The sequence below is a fragment of the Chlorocebus sabaeus genome, chromosome 21 (assembly GCF_047675955.1).
Source record: "Chlorocebus sabaeus isolate Y175 chromosome 21, mChlSab1.0.hap1, whole genome shotgun sequence".
Classification (NCBI taxonomy): Eukaryota; Metazoa; Chordata; class Mammalia; order Primates; family Cercopithecidae; genus Chlorocebus; species Chlorocebus sabaeus.
This window is the reverse complement of record NC_132924.1, coordinates 45085231-45103580: the sequence shown is the minus strand read 5'-3', so window position 1 is coordinate 45103580 and position 18350 is coordinate 45085231. Positions and strand designations below refer to the sequence as shown.

General features: G+C 37.1%; 1 protein-coding gene across 2 annotated transcripts in view; it reads left to right on the top strand.

The window, feature by feature from the left end:
• BZW2 (basic leucine zipper and W2 domains 2) overlaps positions 1 to 18350 on the top strand; it is a 60337-nt gene that overhangs the window by 11409 nt on the left and 30578 nt on the right. For both annotated transcript variants that reach the window (XM_007981974.3, XM_007981978.3), the window contains exons 2-3: positions 7601 to 7665; positions 16126 to 16302. In XM_007981974.3, coding sequence (XP_007980165.3) covers positions 7608 to 7665; positions 16126 to 16302 — 235 coding nt within the window. In that variant the 5' untranslated portion in view covers positions 7601 to 7607. The remainder of the gene's footprint in view (positions 1 to 7600; positions 7666 to 16125; positions 16303 to 18350) is intronic.

Below are 18350 nucleotides of genomic sequence, written 5' to 3'. Positions count from 1 at the left end.
TTTAAAGCCTGTATTCTTGCCTATCCTCTGCCCTCCCACTGAATTGCATAAGATGTAAAATTACCAATTTCAGAAATAAATTGTTAGTATCAGAGACTGGGAAACATGTATTTTGTACATTCTAACTGTACTTTTGGTTTGAGATATGACTATCTATTCAGTGATAAACTTTGTTTTTTCTAAAATGTGACACCAGTGTTTGGCAAATACGAGTAAGTAGTTCAATGAAAACATGCTTAGTTGCCACGGGTATGTTTAGACCTGAGTGCAGAATTTTCAGCCCCTGAGAGCAGGGACCATCTCTGGCTTTGCTCACCATTGTTTTCTCTCTACAGTAGGGTTTCTCAACGTCAGCACTTCATTGAAATTTCAGACCTAAGGGTCTTAACTTATCGAGAGCAGAGGTCTTAGGGCATTTTGGTGAAGTACCCTGAAACATTATATTTGAGGGATAGGTTTTCTAAAAGCCAAAGTATGCTACGATGTGGGTAGTGTAGATGTGTTTGTGTCTTTCTGAGTGTTGAAAGACATGAGAATGACATCAGCAAAATTAGACCATCTGGAAGATTGAATGAGCTGGCCAGCTGTTGGGGGAAGGGCAGGGCCTGGGAGATAACTCATCTGGGGAAAGTGCAAGGGCCCAGAGGAAGGAATGCACTGCCTTAAGGGGCCTCTTAGAAAAGTAGAATTGCATTAACTAGAGACCAAGAAGTGATTCCTAGAGCGGAAGGATTTTAGGAATTAATTTATACTTCTTAAAAGTTTTTGAAAAAAGCGTCATTGAGATAAAGTAAGTGACATTGTGTAGTTGCCTTAAATTGTTTCTACACGGATATTTAAAATGTAATTTTTGTAATATTTTTATTTTTATTTAAAAGAAAATTTTAAAAACAAGCATTTACAACTTAGGTCTACTAATTAGTTTAAGGTGTAAAGTGGTTTTGGAAGTATAATAAAATGAAAACTTTATCATGGTGCCTTTATGTTTTATTAAAGGAGACTTTCATTAACATTTAACTTGAAGTGCTCTCTCATAGGACACAAGTTATTTGGGCTTTAATAACTCTTCATAAGGTAGATAGTTGGTGCAAGTAAAGAGTCCACCATTAAAGTTCGTCACTGGAAAATATATACAATTTTGAGGAGACTATACTTTAAAAAATTTTTTTTAAAAATTTTTTAAGAGACCAAGCTTCGCCATGTTGCCTGGGCTGGTCTCCAACTCTTGAGCTCAAGCAATCCTCCTGCCTCAGCCTCCCAAATTGCTGGAATTCCTCGCCTGACCCTGTTTAATGCTTTTTTTAAAAGTTATTTTTGTTCTTTTATATTATTCAGGATAAGAATGAAAGGAATAGGGATATGACAACTATATATATATATATATATATTTTTTTTTTTCTTTTTTCTTTTTTTCTGAGACGGAGTCTTGCTTTGTTGCCCAGGCTAGAGTGCAGTGGTGCGATCTCGGCTCACTACAACCTCCACCTCCTGGGTTCAAGTGATTCTCCTGCCTCAACCTCCCAAGTAGTGCGCCACCATGTCTGGCTAATTTTTGTATTTTTAGTAGAGACAGGGTTTCACTATGTTGGACAGGTTGCTCTCGATCTCCTGACCTCATGATCTATCCTCCTCAGCTTCCCAAAGTGCTGGGATTACAGGCATGAGCCACTGCTCCTGGCCAACAGCAATATTTTTGTATTAGAAAAAAGAGCATTTGACTTTATTTTTCCCTTAGAGCTGGACTATCAGCTATTTTTGAATTTTAATTTTTAAAAATTATTATAAATACTACAACTTTCATAGTATTTGTTGGTAATTAAGCTTTTTGTACCGGCTGAGTGATTTTGAGTAGGCAGAGCCTGTTACAAAATCATGATAAGGATATTAAACAAGCTAATGTTATTTCAGGCAACAAATTGTTAGTGTTATTATTATAGGCATATAGTTAATTTATTGCTTAGAGTATCAATAATTTAAACTTTTAAAACCAATTTAATCATTTTTTGTTTCTTTGGAGAAAATGATAATACAATGTTATCAACCCAAAAGACTCCTAGATTCCTTTATTTTCTGTAAAGGATTTTATATTGCTTGTTCTTTTAATTTTAACATTAATGGAAAGGAAAATGCTGTATAGATATGGGTAATTTTTAAAGTTTATTTTAATAGTAGATAATTTTACTCATTTAAAATATAGAATAAAAGGTAATTCTTGAAACTTGTTATTAAATACAAAGTACTTCATGAGAACACTGCAGTGAAGTGTCTCAATTTTACTGAGTTTTGTGTGTTGTTATTATATCTTTATGAAACATTTTATACTTTGGGAATGATATTGTTGCCCTATAATTTTTAGACTCCAAAGTCTTTTTTTTCCATCTTGGGCAACATGGGGAAACTCCTTCTCTACCAAACTATATAAAAAATTAGCTGGGCCTGCTGGCATGCCTGTAGTCCCAGCTACTTGGGAGGATCTCTTGAGCCCAGGTGGTTAGGGCTGCAGTAAGCAGAGATCACACCTCTGCCTGTTAGTCTGGGTGACAGAGCGAGACTCCATATTAAAAAAAAAAAAAAAAAGTCTTTTTTCCCTCAAGTCTTAAACAATATTGACTGCACACGGAATATTACTTTGAAATGCGGTAATTTTTCTTTTTTCCTCACTATGGCCACCTGGCTTTGAAATATGTGCAGAATACTCTTAGAGGTACTTTATTTGAAAAATATTAATTAAAAATTTCTATTCTTTAGATTTATTTTTACCTTTGTATCAAATTTAAGCGTTTTGGGACATAAGAATTGCATGGCCCAACATAAGTAACTATTAGTCATACTTTAAATTTAGTTAATGGAAATAAAATTAAATTAAACATTTATTTCTCTAGTCACTAGCCACATTTCAAGGGATCAGTAGTGGCTACCGTATTAGATAGTGCTGATATAGAACGTTTCCATCATCACAGTCACTTCTATCGGATACACTGCTCTAGAATAGGAGTTCACAAAGGACCTCCTGGGAGTCCAATCTGGTCCACGACTTGAGTTAATATGAAGTTTTATTGGAATACAGCCATGACCATTTGTTTGCACATTGTCCATGGCTACTTTCACACTGTAACAGCAGAATTGAGTGGTTGGAACAGAAACCTTATATCCCACAGAGAGAGTAAAATATTTTCTTTTTATTTCTTTACAAAAAATGTTGTATTCCCTGCTTTAGAGTATATATGCTCATAAAGTTAAAGTTGTTTGAATAACATATGCACAGCACATGTTAGTAATATAGCATGTTACATAAGGCAGGTTATCATAGTTCAAAGATGAGTCAGACGAGAACAGTCAAAAATAGAATCTAAGACCCAAGTGCTGGATAATTAGACAGGAGCAGTCATTCCCTTGTAGGGACAACTAGAAGGTAAGTCTTCTGGTAGATCAGTTCCTTTCCAAAATGGAGAGAAGTAAAGAAGAGTCCCAGGTAAGACCGATCAGTTTACATTGAAGGTGCTAATCCACTTAAGGTGGGGTGGGCAACTGGAAGGATTAGTGCACAGTTGTCATGAGATGCACCTGTGCCAGTGTGGCTCATTGTTACACCTGGGCCCAGAGTTAAGGGACCGAATCTGAAAAAGATGCTAGGACAGTTAGAAGATTAACAGAGTGAGGTAGGTAACAGAAATAGATGTAATAGGTTAGACCTAAAAACCTCTCAATTTACACTTAAAATAGGAATTTTTGCAAAAGTGTTCAATTCATTAATATAGTATTAAGTTTCTAAATATTTTATTGATGTGGATCATTTTAGTATTCTTATAACCTTCTTTTACTCTTTATATGGACTATCCAAGAAATGTAGTCTCTTAGATGACGTGTGAAATACTTACGTCCATTTTGTTTACCATTTTACATACAATTTTAATATTATTTTAAACCATGGAACTGTTCCATTTTGGTAGAATATGTGCGTATTTTGTGTGTGGCTTATAGTTTTTAAAACAGAATCCAAATTGTCTTGATGCATAGGTTGTACCCCACAGGAATTTCTCTCTGAGGATACTGTTAAACTTTTATTTTTTTAAACTTATGTATTTTTAGTTATTAGATTTGAAACTACATTGTAGGGCAGTGTACTAACAGCCTTTGACATTGGCCTAATAGAACTGTCATTGTTACTGTTTCTTTGTTATTTTCCTAGGTTGAAGCTAACAATTTCTTATTCAAAGTGTCCTTGCTTCTCTTAGGCCAGGGCTTTTATAAGGGCTCAGTGAGTACCTTATAAAGGCTGACCCTTACTGGAGCAGATTATAGTGTAGCATGAAGAGCTAAATTTAGAGGGAAGCGGGGCCTCTGCTCCAAATAGTAACAGCTAAAGGATAGACACTCTTGGAGAGCAGAATATCTTCATTTAGTCTGTCACCACCAGTGGGTGAGTTTTTGTTTGTTTGTTCTAATTTTGGTTGTTATATCAAAGTCTTTGCGTACATTTTTATATTTGCATGTTATTATGTGTTTGTGCACATGGAACATATCAAGGGTATGAAAAGTAAACCCACATAGCTGGGTTATAAAGAAACAAACTTTTATGCTTAGAAAGAAAGTAAGTATAAAAGCTAAAGATTTTGAAAATAGAGTAATTCTTTCATATGCTGTGTTTGGTGGTACTTCTCCATTAACAGAAATAATAGAAACAAGGTGCAAAGAGTTAATTAGGGAATTCCATGAGTTTGTATTCTAAACCCCAAAATAAAACTTTTAGGAGGGACTCACACTTTAGAATTTTTGAAATTACAAATTAAAAACCATTTTTAGCCTGGAACAGTGGTGTGTGCCTGTAATCCCAGTTGCTCAAGAGGCTGAGATGAGAGAATTGCTTGAGTCCAGGAGTTTGAAGTCACCCTAGTCAACATAGTAACACTCTCATCTCTAAGGAAGTAGAGAGAGAAAAAAAAAGGAAGGAAGGAGAGAGAAAGAAAAAGGAAGGACGGAAAGAAAGAAGAAAAACATCTTTGGCAGAGAAATCTGCTGGTGAGATTTCTGTCTAGTTGAGCTACATTCTTTTTGCATCTTGGTATAAGACCTAACACCCAAATTCTTTGACACATATTTTTCTTTGCTAACACAAATACATTTTGTGTAATATTTGTGTTTGGAAGATATGGAGACAATAATATGTATATCATCATCACTTTTGCAACAATAAAGTATTGGCTGATCCAGAGTGAATCTGTTTATAATGCCAGCAGGAAAGTTTCTGAATGAAACTTTTGCAGTGAATATAAATGATGCATTAGAAGCTCTGTTTTCAACATCCATCAAATGAAATGGGAATTCATTGATTAAGTTTATAGAATTTGTAATGATTTCAATATGTTGCTGTTGCCCCATACACATAAGCAATCACTTTATTCTTGCACTGGTCTGTGTTTCTACTGTTTGAACTATTACATTGTGTTGCAAATGTTTGAATTTTATCCCTCCCAATGAGTTTCTCAAGGGCATGGATTCTGGCTTAATAACCTTTGTATCTCAAAGCGTGATGTATTAAGTTCATTTTATTTTATAGGGTTGATAAAAACTATTTCTCAAACCATGTAATTACTTTTTGTGTTTTTATGTGACTTTTAATTAGTTTCCCTTCTAAAATAATGATTAACTTGAAGTTTTCAATAATAAACAGATTTTTTATTATGTGAAGCTACAAGTTTCTCTTTTATGCAGTAAGAAGGAAAATTGGTACATAAATAGTTTTTTCATGTTCTTAAGGATTTAAACAAAAACTTTCAGGAGTAATTAAATTACTTGAATAATGTAAATTTTTTATTGTTTGCTGGCATAAGTAATTAAGGAAATCTAGACATTTTCAAATGAATGCTAAAATCTTTGGAAGGTAATTAAATAATTTGCTTGAGTAATGCATGTTATATTGAATGTTTGGCCTTCATAATTGAAGCAATCTAGACATATTTTCAGTTTATGATATGTATATCAACAAGCATATTCTCAAGTTTTAAGAAGTCTTGTGGAGCAGGCCTTACATTTTTTCAAAGATAATATTACATTTTTTAAATTGTGTATTAAATCCAGTAAAATAGTATGAAGTACACAAATCCCTGTCCATTAAGGTAAACCAAAAAATAAAAAATTTATTAATAGTTTCTTTATCCTTTTTAAATTGTTGTTGCATAGAAAACCATATATTCTATACACCCTCCTTGTAACCAAATACTTTACATTCTTTTATTCAGCTTGCTTTTTTCCACTATCATTATCCCTTGAGCATCTTTCCATATCAGTCCAGCAACTTATTTGAAAAGTATTTATTATATGTTTATACTTTGCTCAATGTAAAAGGTGCAGAATGGAGGAGCTAAAGGAGCTCTATGGAATAAAAACCTACCAGGTTCCTGTCCTAGTGGAGGTTACACTCATTGGGGGTATAGACCCTAGACAAAGAGATAATAATAAAATGACAGGCACTGCTAAAGAAAAATAAAGCTAGGTAAGGAGAGCTATTGACAACGGGCCACTTTGGTGGAGATGGTCAGAGAAGACCTCCCTTTTCAGGGATGCATTTGAATGATTGCAAGGAGATAGCCATGTGGACAGCTGGGGAAGATCTTTCCTGAAAGAGAGGCAGGAACAGAGCCTCAGAAGCCACACCTTATCTGGCCTATTGAAAGAACAACAAAGAGATCAATGTGACTGGAACTCAATGAGCGATGAGACAAGATGTGTATTGAATATACATATATAGTCAGAAAGGTAGCCAGGATCAGAAATGTAGTACAGTTAGATCTAATTCATGCTTTCATAAGCTTCATGGTGTCCCACTTGGTGGCTGCATTATAGCTTATTTGAGGACATTTCATGTTCCATTTTTATGTATACAACAATGCTGCAACTGAAAACAATGCTGCAACTAAATCCTTTTACATATACAAGTATATTTGGATTCTTGTGTGAACATAACTATAGGATAAATTCCTGATAAGGTATTGCTGGACCAAGGTTATGCCCCTGTAAATATTTATAGATACTCACCGAAATTTTCCTCAAAGTATTTCATGGAGTTTAACCTTTACATCAAAGTTGGTGTCGTGGTGGTTTTTCCTATGTCCTTTGCCAACATTGAGTATTGGTAAACTTTAAAATTTTGGCTAGTCTGAGTTAAAATTAGATCTCATTTTTAAAAGTGTATTTATGCCGGGCGCCGTGGCTCACGCCTGTAATCCCAACACTTCAGGAGGCCAAGGCAGGTGGATCACGAGGTCAGGAGTTCAAGACCTGGCCACCATGGTGAAACCCCATCTCTACTAAAAATACAAAAATTAGCCAGGCGTGGTGGCTCACGTTTGTAGTCCCAGCTACTCAGGAGGCTGAGGCAGGAGAATCACTTGAACCCGGGACGCGGAGGTTGCAGTGAGCTGAGATCACACCACTGCACTCCCACCTGGGCGACAGCGAGACTCTGTCTCAATTTAAAAAATAAAAGGCATATTCAGTAATGAGAGAGGTTAAACATATGTTCAACCAAATTTATTGCCCGTATTTTTTTCATATAAACTGCTTATTTGAAATACATAATCTTTATTTTCTTTGTTTTCAGAAATTTTATGAATAAGCATCAGAAGCCAGTGCTAACAGGCCAGCGGTTCAAAACTCGGAAAAGGGGTAGGTTGTGTGTGTGTGTGTTTAAAGTTGTAACCAAAATGTAAGATTGGAGAAGAAGCTGAATGATTCCTGTTTCCCCCAACCTCACTGATTCTACTCATTTGAGCTCTGAGTGTAGAATCTGACGTGCTTTAGTGAAACCATAGAACTTCCAGTTACTTGTTGGACAAGTTATTTAATTGGCCTAGGCTACAGAATGGGATAGATATCTCTGTTCAGGTTGTCTTACTTTCATGTGAGGTTATGAAGGCAATTGGTGAATTTCACTGGTTTTGACGTTAGCATTGTATTTGATTTTTGCTTTCTTTGTCGTTTTATGAAAACGATGATGGCAAAGATGATAAAATGAAAAGTAAATTAGGAAGTGAGATATTGAAGAATTTCTTAATTTTTCAGAAATGAGGAAGTCAAAATAAATCTACTGCCCTAAATTCCCCTTAAAAACCATATTTTCAAGTGTCTTTCATTGTGGTAAGGGTAGTTATAGACCCATGTTGATGATGACTGGTGAAATTTCTATTTGTGTGAGTGACTTTTTTCTTTTATAACGTTCATCTTAGCATTCTTTTTGTGTAAATAATATTTTATACATTTTTTTAGAGACAGGGTCTTGACTGTCACCCAGGTTGGAGTGCAGTGGTGTGATGATAACTCACTGCAGCCTCAAACACCTGGGCTCAAGTGGTCCTTACACCTCAGCCTCCCAAGTAGCTGGGACTATAGGTGCACAGGTGCACACCACCACACCTGGCTAATTAAAAAAAAAAAAATTTGTACAGACATGGTCTTGAACTCCTGGCCTCAAGCAGTCCTCCTCCCTTGGCCTCCCAAAGTGCTGAGATTGTGGATGTGAGCCACTGCACCTGGCCTGTATAAAGACATGTATGTATGTATGTATGTATGTATGTATGTATGTATGTATTTAGAGACGGAGTCTCACTCTGTCATCAGGCTGCAGTGCAGTGGCACCATTTTGGCTCACTGCAACCTCCGCCTCCTGGGTTCAAGCAATTCTCCTGCCTCAGCCTCCCAAGTAGCTGGGGTTACAGACGCCCACCATCATGCAAGCTAATTTTTGTATTTTTAGTAGAGACGGGGTTTCGCCATATTGGCCAGGTTGGTCTCGATCTCCTGACCTTGTGATCCACCTATTTATTTTAAATTAATTATTGGCTTATTTTTTTTTTGAGATATGGTCTTGCTCTGACACCCAGGCTGGAATATAGTGGTGCCATCACAGCTACTGCAGACTTGACCTCCTGGGCTCAAGCGCTCCTCCCACCTCAGCAACCCAAGAAACCACTTTTTTGTGGAGACAAGGTCTTGCTATGTTGTTGAAGCTGGGCTCAAGCAGTGTTCCTGTCTCAGCTTCCCAGAGTGATGGGATTATAGGCATGAGCCACCACACCAAGCCAAGAATATTTTAAACATGATTTCATATTTAGTCAGTTTTGCATAATTATATAGAGGTCCTCTTGGATATAATAGCTGAACTGGGGCCAGGCTTGGTGGCTCACACCTGTAATCCCACGCTTTGGGAGGCCGAGGCAGGCGGATTGCCTGAGGTTGGGAGTTTGAGACCAGCCTGACCAACATGGTGAAACCCAGTCTCTACTAAAAGTACAAAATTAGCCGGGCGTGGTGGCACATGCCTGTAATCCCAGCTTCTCTGGAGGCTGAGGCAGGAGAATTGCTTGAACCCGGGAGGCAGAGGTTGCAGTGAGCCGACATCGCGCCATTGAACTCCAGCCTGGGCAACAAGCAAAACTCCATCTCAAAAAAAAAAAAAAAAAAAAAAAAAAAAATGCTGAACTGAAACTCAATAGGGAAACTTTTTCAAAGAGGAAACATGATATGAGTGATTAAGTTAAATAAAGTTGAAGGGAATTACTGAAAAATATTTAAGGTAGTGTGTATAAAGATAAAAGATGTTGGAGCAGAATCCCATGTAATGATCTTGGAGGACTAAATTATTTCATTGATAACTGACTTTATATGCCTTTGGCAGTCACTGCTAAGCAGCCTGTGTTGTCTTGCAATGCTATGTCCATTTAAGTAACAACTCTAGTCATGTAGACAGAAAAGAAATTGCAATATAATAGATCATTTGGATCAGAAGTGTTTGTAAGAGTCACTAGGAAGCAGTAAGACTGAATTTAACTGTGTGCTATCTGCTGGGAAGCTTCATGTTCAAAGTAAAATATAAAAATAAAAATAAAAAAATTAATTAACCAAAAAATACTTTGTACAGTTTTTCTGTTTTGCACTCTCCCTTTTCTATTTTTTTCATTTCTGGCCTATCCCCATAAAAAGAGTAAGTGCAAGTATAACCTGAGCCACTTCTCTATTTAGTCCTCATCTTAGTCTTTCAAATTGTGCCCCACTGCATTGCCCCTTGCCATCTGGAAGCGGATATCAAACACAAAGTGCTAACCAGAATTCATTGTCTTATTGTTCAAAGCAGTCTTGGAAAAAAGGACATGGGTGATTTTAAAAGGATTTATCAGTAATGAACAATATGGTTCAGAAACCTGTGATAATAGCTAATATATGCCCAGCTATGAGGCACAGAAATGTTTGCTATTGCCTGCCCCTGGGGGATCGTGTTAATCTCAGAGCTGGATCTCCAGCTCAAGCATCTTTATTAGTGTGACGCTAATCCACTGGAACTGAGCTCAAGGGAGGGCCTCAGAATGTGTTGCACAACAGCAGACGTGAGTCAGCGAGTAAACTGGCCCTTACAGTTTGTCTTCAGTTTAGAACCGGAAAGTTTCCTCTCCTTCAGAACCAGTCTGCCTCTGAATCACTTGGTGGTCAAGATTGTGCTGTTGGAGTACTCAGGGAGAGCCACTGAGAAATATATAATATTTGCCAGTTGATCTGGATTTATATAACTCATATCTCTTGGGGATTTAAGCAACACTTGAGCCATTTTGTGCCACACTCCTGATGGGGGAATAAAAATGGAGTCAACCTCATTTTCTGCTCCTCTTAGTAGTGAAATGCCTCCTGATGATTTCTCATCCTTAACTTTTCTTTGCTATTATGAAGGGGCTGACATCAAGTAAGTGGTTAGCAATTTTGTAGAGCTGGGGAAAATTACTACTGAGGATATTTCAAGGTACTTGTGATAGGCTGTTTTCTGAAGATATGTCTTCACTTTGAAACATTTCCTAGCAAAGCGAATGCTCCTGCATGCCAAGTTAGTATGACAGTGTATTTCTTATTGCATTGTCGTTATTGCTTAGCAGTAAAATACAAACGTCATGGCAGGACACATTATGTAATAGAACTCTAATCAGATTCTCTTTTCCTTTATGAAATACATCTCGCTCATGATATATTCTCCAAAGTAATTATGTTTTTTACTGTGGCTTGTGGAAATCTGAAACGATGAAAATTTCTCTCGTGAGCAATTGGATTATGCTTTGCTAAATGAAGCATTTAATAATCGAACTGGTCTTTCTGCACATTTTTAGAAAAATTAGATTACAATTAGTGAAAACAAGAGAGAGAAAAAAAGGTCAAACTGCAGGCATTCAGCATGACCTTGCGCTCAGGTTTCTCCCTGAGACTTTAGCTCTGTAATAATGTTTTTTGTTGTTGTTGCTGGAGACAGAGTCATCTAGACTCTGTCATCTAGGCTGGAGTTCAGTGGCACAATCTCAGCTCACTGCAGCCTCTGCCTCCCGGATTCAAGCGATTCTTGTGCCTCAGCCTCCCAAGTAGCTGGAATTAGAGGCGTGCACCACCACAGCCAGCTAATTTTTGTAATTTTTAGTAGATGTGAAGTTTCATCATGTTGCTCAGGCTCGTCTCAGAACTCCTGGCCTCAAGTGATCCATCCACCTTGGCCTCCCAAAGTGCTGGAATTCCAGCACTCCCAAAGTGCTGGAATTACAGGCTGGGCATGGTGAGCCACCGTGCCCAGCCATGTAATATTGGTTTTAAATCACTTTTAGCTTTATAGTAAGTGGTGTTAATAACTAAATGAGTAAACCTTTAAATCTTGAAATATGTATGCAAATATGAGTATATGTATATATATATAAAATTAGAAAATACATTTGATTTTACAGGAAAAAAAGAAAGTATGTGATTTTAAAATTCATTGCTACATCTCAGTGATATTCAGAAAGGGATGTAGGTTCTGCTGTTATATTACTTCACTAATGTGTTTTTAACTAGTTACTGTAGTTCCCACAATAAGCAAGTTAGTTAACGTATAGGCATATTTGAGTGTCAGAATTAGGCCCATTTCTTCTCTGTGTCAGTACAAGGGTTATTATGACTAACTCTTGAGTATCACAATTATGATTCACCAGCACAGTTTAAATTGGAGACCCCTAATTATATCCTTCTCACTTCAAGGGAGACTTGAACTGCCAAATGGAAAGCCAAGGAAGCAATGGCATATTTTCATTCGAATTTTGTTAGTATTTCTGCTAGACTGTCCTCTAATAAATGCAAACTACATTTACTGTCCTTTCAGATGAAAAAGACTCTTTAGGTCCAATGTTGTCTTGTTTCTCAAGTTTCCATTAGTGTTCTTTCCATTTTCTTATATGGGAATTTTCTAGTCCTTTTGATGGGCAGTTTGTTTTAGCAGCTGGGAGCTTTTTTCAGCCTGCAAAACAATTATTAGTCGTATCGGTCCATCATAAGTTTTTAAGATTCCCAAGCTGTAAGTAATCATTTTGACCTACCACCCTTATTGCTCACTGTTGAAATATCCTTGGCTGTAGTATGCTCTCTTCCTTTTTCTCTTTGCTGGTAATTCTTTTGGAATGGGAGGATGAAGATCCTTTTACAAACAAGTTTTCAAGTTGTGTCTTAAATTGAAAACAAAGTCCTCTGCTTGGATTCTTGGCATAGTCTGGGTTTTTCCTCATTTATCCATTTACATTTCCCAGTACCTCCATTTGTAATTTTCAAATCATCAAAATCTGTTCCACCATCTGAATCAACATCCAACCATGTTGCAGGGCCTTTGTGGGAATGACCTTATTTGATTTTGGAAACTGGTCACAAGACTTAATATAACAGCATGTAGTTGTTTTACTTCTACCATTCTCATATTATAGGAAAGAAAATATCTTTCTTCAACAGGGAAGGAGAATTGCCTGTTGGCTAGACCCTGAGTGGGAGGTGAAGTTTTCTGTGCTTGTCAGTGGGTTCCTTTTGTGTAGAAACACAGTTATCCCCTCCTCCTGCTCCACCTAATGTATTCCTCTAGAATTCCTATCCGTTTTCCTCCCCCTCTACACAACAAGACCCTAATTATATTTTTTCTGCAGTCACCATTTGCATGTTCTTGACTGCATAATGTTTTGCTTACAGCATCAAAAGGACTTTTTATCTCTTGTTCATGATGAATATTGTCCCAGTTAATTTATGTGTGTCTTTATGGTATCTCACGCTGCGTGACTCTGACTGGTACTGGGAATGCCATTCTTCTCTCGTTCTCATGCTGATGTGACTAGGGTTAACCACTTACAACCCAGCCCTTCTGTTAGACCACTTACAAGCAGTACAAACTAGGCAGTTGCTGTATGGTTTTAAAATGTAGCTTTTAATTGTGTCAAAGTTATGCATGCACATAGTATGGCTAGTTGTTGATTTTTCTGTTGGAGATATTAAATACACATTTTCTACTATGGAAAATGATGATTCCACTCTCTTTCATTGCTTACTTCTCCCCACCCCCATACTTCCTGTCCTTCTCTATTCTTTCATTGTATCATAGTTTCAGCTACACTAATGTTTAGGGTTTATATTTTTGTGACTTTGTACATGCTATTCACAGCTGAACTATGACATGACTGCATTTTTTAAAAATAACATTATTTTGTTATCGCTTGATTTAATAAATGTAATTATCTCTTGAGTGGGGTGGGGCTTAGTTTTCTGTGCCTTAAAATTAGACAACTCTAACCTTTCCCTTTGTTGTATAAATCTCTTAATACAAAACACTTAAGGAAAAGCTTTAAATGTCCTTTCACCATTATCCACAAGAGTACTATTGCCTGTCTTGTTTTTCCCCTCTTGCCTGGGGTCTCATGACTTACTCTTCAGTTATTATCTATTTTTGAGGCCTTGGGTGTTTCAGTATATGTATGTTCATATTGCTCTTACCCTTGATTAGTAGTTTGGCTGGGCCAGGCACAGTGGCTCATGCCTGTAACCCCAATACTTTGGGAGACCAAGGCTGGTGGATCTTTTGAGGCCAAGAGTTTGAGACCAGCCTGTGCAACATGGCAAGATCCTGTCTGTACTGAAGATACAAATCTAGTACCTGTAGTCCCAGCCGCTTGGGAAACTGAAGCAGGAAAATCACATGACCCTCCAGCCTGGGTGACAGAGTGAGACTCTGTCTCAAAAAAAAAAAAAAAATGTTTTTCTTTTGGCTGAACATTGACAAGAACTCTGGGCTGGAAATACTTTTCCCTAAGAACTCTGAAGAAATGTCTTCTGTGTCTCGTATTTCTGTCGAGCAATTGAGTTGCTTGATACTTTTTACATATCACTTGCTTTTTTTTTTTGCCCCGGAAACTTCAGATAATTGCTTTGTTCCCAGTATTCTGAAATCTCACAGTAATCAATGTACCTTGTGTGACTCCACTTTCAATCTTTGTGCTGGGTTCCCAGACAGCCATGTACTTGGAAACAATCTTTCATTTCTATGAGGTTTATTGAGATTTTTCAAAAAATTTCCTTTCCTTTGTTTTCTCATTCTGTTAGATGTATTTATTTATTTATTTATTTATTTATTTATTTTTGATATTTGACAGGTCTGCCCTTTTTCTACTCTTTTTGCTACTATTTTCTAGGTCTTTGACCTTTTTTCTAGTTTCTGAAAGATAATCTTAGCTTTCTCTTAATGCTTCCATTGAGTTGTTTACTTTTTCTATCATATTTTTTATTTCTAAGAACTCTTTATTTATGAAATATTTTTGTAATATTCTCTTCCCTCCCTCCCACTTCTGTTGCAGTATCTTTCACCACTAGAGATAGCTATGATGCGATTTTTTTCTTTTGAAGTTTTGGGTTTATCCTTTGCTGCTCTTTCCTCACATCCAGAGTTATTCTCCATGTGTGTGGGCAAAAAAGGTGATGTCCTTTGAGTTGAACTACAGACACTTTACCTTTAATCCACTAATTTTTTTCCACCAAATCTGACATGTAGTTTGTGATCTTCACTTCTTATCAACAGTGTATGATCCCTGCTTTGTTCAAGACCTGGCTCCAAGTCGACCTTCCACAAAGTTTTGCTAGAGTCTAGACCAAAACTCCTTCCAAACCCAAACTTCCAGTCACCACACAAACTACTTCTGTAGGTTCATGTGTCCATTTCACTGTGACAGCTCATTTATGCTTTTCATGTGTGCCTTTGTGATTGCTCTGTATTTGTCTTATCCACTTTGCTAAGGAAAAAAAGCTGTATCATATCTATATCCCTGTCAGTCCTCTGAAGCCCCACAAAATCAAAACCATTTTTATAATGATACCAATATATTATTCACATCTTTCACACATTCTCTGATAATTTTACAGAAGAGTTTTCTAGAGTTTAAAGATGTACGATCATTAAAGAGATTTGCAAGAGTATAAAACAATACTATCCTTCTCACTAATTTTTTTGTTAAATAAATACATAAGATGTTTTGTTTTAATTTCTTAAAATAAGTGTCCATAGATTGAACCTCCATAAACAAAAACTCCCTTTGGAATGCTTGGGAATTAGGATTCCAAAGAGTTTTTGGATTAGGATCCAAAACTTTGGAATTAGGGTTCCAAAGTTTGGGATCCTAATTACAAATGTACATTTTAAGTGTCAAGAGATCATGAGACCAAAAAGTTTAGCACATGTGTCCTGAAGCTGTAGATATACATATATGGCTCATTGCATCTATTAAATATTTAAATACTCTGCAATAAATTCTTTTTTATTTATTTTTATTTTTTTGAGACGACGTTTTACTCTTGTCCCCCAGGCTGGGGTGCAATGGCATGATCTCTGCTCACCGCAACCTCCACCTCCCGGGTTCGAGTGATTACCTCAGCCTCCCAAGTAACTGGGATTACAGGCACCCCACCACCACCATGCCCAGCTAATTTTTTATATTTTTGATAGAGACGGGGTTTCATTGTTTTGGCAAGGCTGGTCTCGAATTCCTAACCTCAGGTGATCCACCCGCCTTTGCCTCCCAAAGTGCTGAGATTACAGGCGTGAGCTAGCGCACTCGGCCTGCAGTAACTTATTTTAAACGAGACATCCCTTCTTATTCCCCTCCACCATCTTTATTTGTTTGTTTATATTTGTATATTCTCCTACATTCTTTGGCGATGCTCTGTGGATGTTTTTTCCTATCTTAGATAAAATAGAATTTAAGTTTTGATTGTTATACTCTCAGTATTTATTTATTTATTTGACTGTTATTTTGAATTGTTTTATTTTAGATGAAAAAGAGAAATTCGAACCCACAGTCTTCAGGGATACACTTGTCCAGGGGCTTAATGAGGCTGGTGATGACCTTGAAGCTGTAGCCAAATTTCTGGACTCTACAGGCTCAAGATTAGATTATCGTCGCTATGCAGACACACTCTTCGATATCCTGGTGGCTGGCAGTATGCTTGGTAAACCATGCATTATTGCTTCTTGTAGTATATTTATGTATTTTTAATTCTATTGAGGTATTTCCTTATAAGATAGAGTCTTTATAAGTTTATGTTTATTAGAGTGGATAGAAATACAAATGGAAGCCTATAATTTTTACCTGATTTATGATTTGGAATAGTATTAATGCGGATGTGAAGTAATGATTGGTTAATAGAGGCATAGGACGGAGGACTTTGGTTAACGGTACAATGAAGTCGGCCGCTTTGCTTTTCCTAAAAGCCACCTTTCTCATGTGTCCATAATCTGTCAATGTTTTTGGAGGGGCCATAAAAGGGGTAATTTCTGCAAAAGAGTGTAACTTAGTGTATAAATTTCCAAGGTTTAATTAATGACATTTCATCCATAAATAAAACTTACAAGAAATATAGTTTAAACCTGGTTTTTGAAAAATCATTTAAATTGTAAGTATAGGTAGAAAAATTAAAGATAGAAGATTAGAAATTGTTAAAGATAGGTAAAAACAAAATAAAAGCTATACCTTTTAGAACAGAGGCATCAGGAAAGAAGGCTTCAGAATACTATTTAAGTTTAAGTAGACGATTCTAATATTTATTAAGTATAACAACCACCCATTTTTCCTCTCATAGTCAGTTTTAGATCTGAGTTCTTATAGTTAGTTCCTGTGGTAGCTGTAAATCACTAGAGATGGTCGAATTTCCTAGGCCAGGAATGTTTAGTTTGCAAATGTGTGCAAGTGTTTCAGTTGTTAAAAAGACTTGAGGGGGGAGGGCAGGCATGTGTCTACTCTGCTATGCAAAGAACATGCAACATCATGAAACATTGCCTTGCCCAAAGTGCCATCATTGTCTTTCCTTGAGAAAACACTGCTTAAGCCAGCCTACCTTAGCTTTGAAAAAGAATGTGCATACATTCCTCCGTCTTGAGGTGGAACTGCCCATAAATTCCTTTTTCTCTGAGCTCTTATTTCAAGCAATCTGTTTGGTACATGGCCCAATTGACTACTAGGCCTTCTGTCATTCTGCATTGCTAGTTTTCACCACATAATGAATTAGTTTTGTTGTTCTTATTGTTATGAAGAGCTTACATAATGACTGTAGATAATTCAAGTATAACAGCTACCTATATTGAACTCAAATCCTATTACCTGAAAATAATCATTGTTAACATTTTGGTTATTTCCCTTCTAGAAATCTCTTTAGCAGCTGGGCGTGGTGGCTCACACCTGTAATACCAACACTTTGGGAGGCTGAGGCGGGTGGATCACCTGAGGTCAAGAGTTCGAGACCAGCTTGGCCAACATGGTGAAACCCTGTCTCTATTAAAAAAAAATACAAAAATTAACAGAACGTGGTGGCGGCTGCCTATAACAATCCCAGCTACTAGAGAGGCTGAGGCAGGAGAATCACTTGAACCCAGGAGGCAGAGGTTGCAGTGAGCTGAGATCGAGCCACTGCACTCCAACCTGGGTGACAGAGCGAGACCCTGTCTCAAAAAAAAAAAAAAAAAAAGGAACTATCTTTACCTCATAAACTTTTGAGAATGGGTGGTATTATGCAAATATGATATTATGCATGCTGATTTGTATTTATTCAGCAATATGTTGCTGCCTTGCACACCCATGAGTGTTATACTGGATGATTCTAAAAAGAATTAAAGCCGAACGGATGTTAAAGAATATTTAGAGGCCGGGGGTGGTGGCTCACGCTTGTAATTCCAGCACTTTGGGAGGCTGAGGTGGCCAGATCACCTGAGTTCTGGAGTTCAAGACTAGCCTGACCAATGTGGAGAAGCCCCGTCTCTACTAAAAATACAAAATTAGCTGGACATGGTGGTGGATGCCTATAATCCCAGCTACTCAGGAGTCTGAGGCAGGAGAATTCCTTGAACCTGGGAGTCGGAGGCTGCAGTGAGCCTAGATCGCGCCATTGCATTCCAACCTAGGCGACAAGAGTGAAACTCTCGAGAAAAGAAAAAAAAAAGAATATTTAGGCTGTTTGCAGTCGTTGCTATTATAAACAACGGTTATGAGTGTCTGTATGCACCT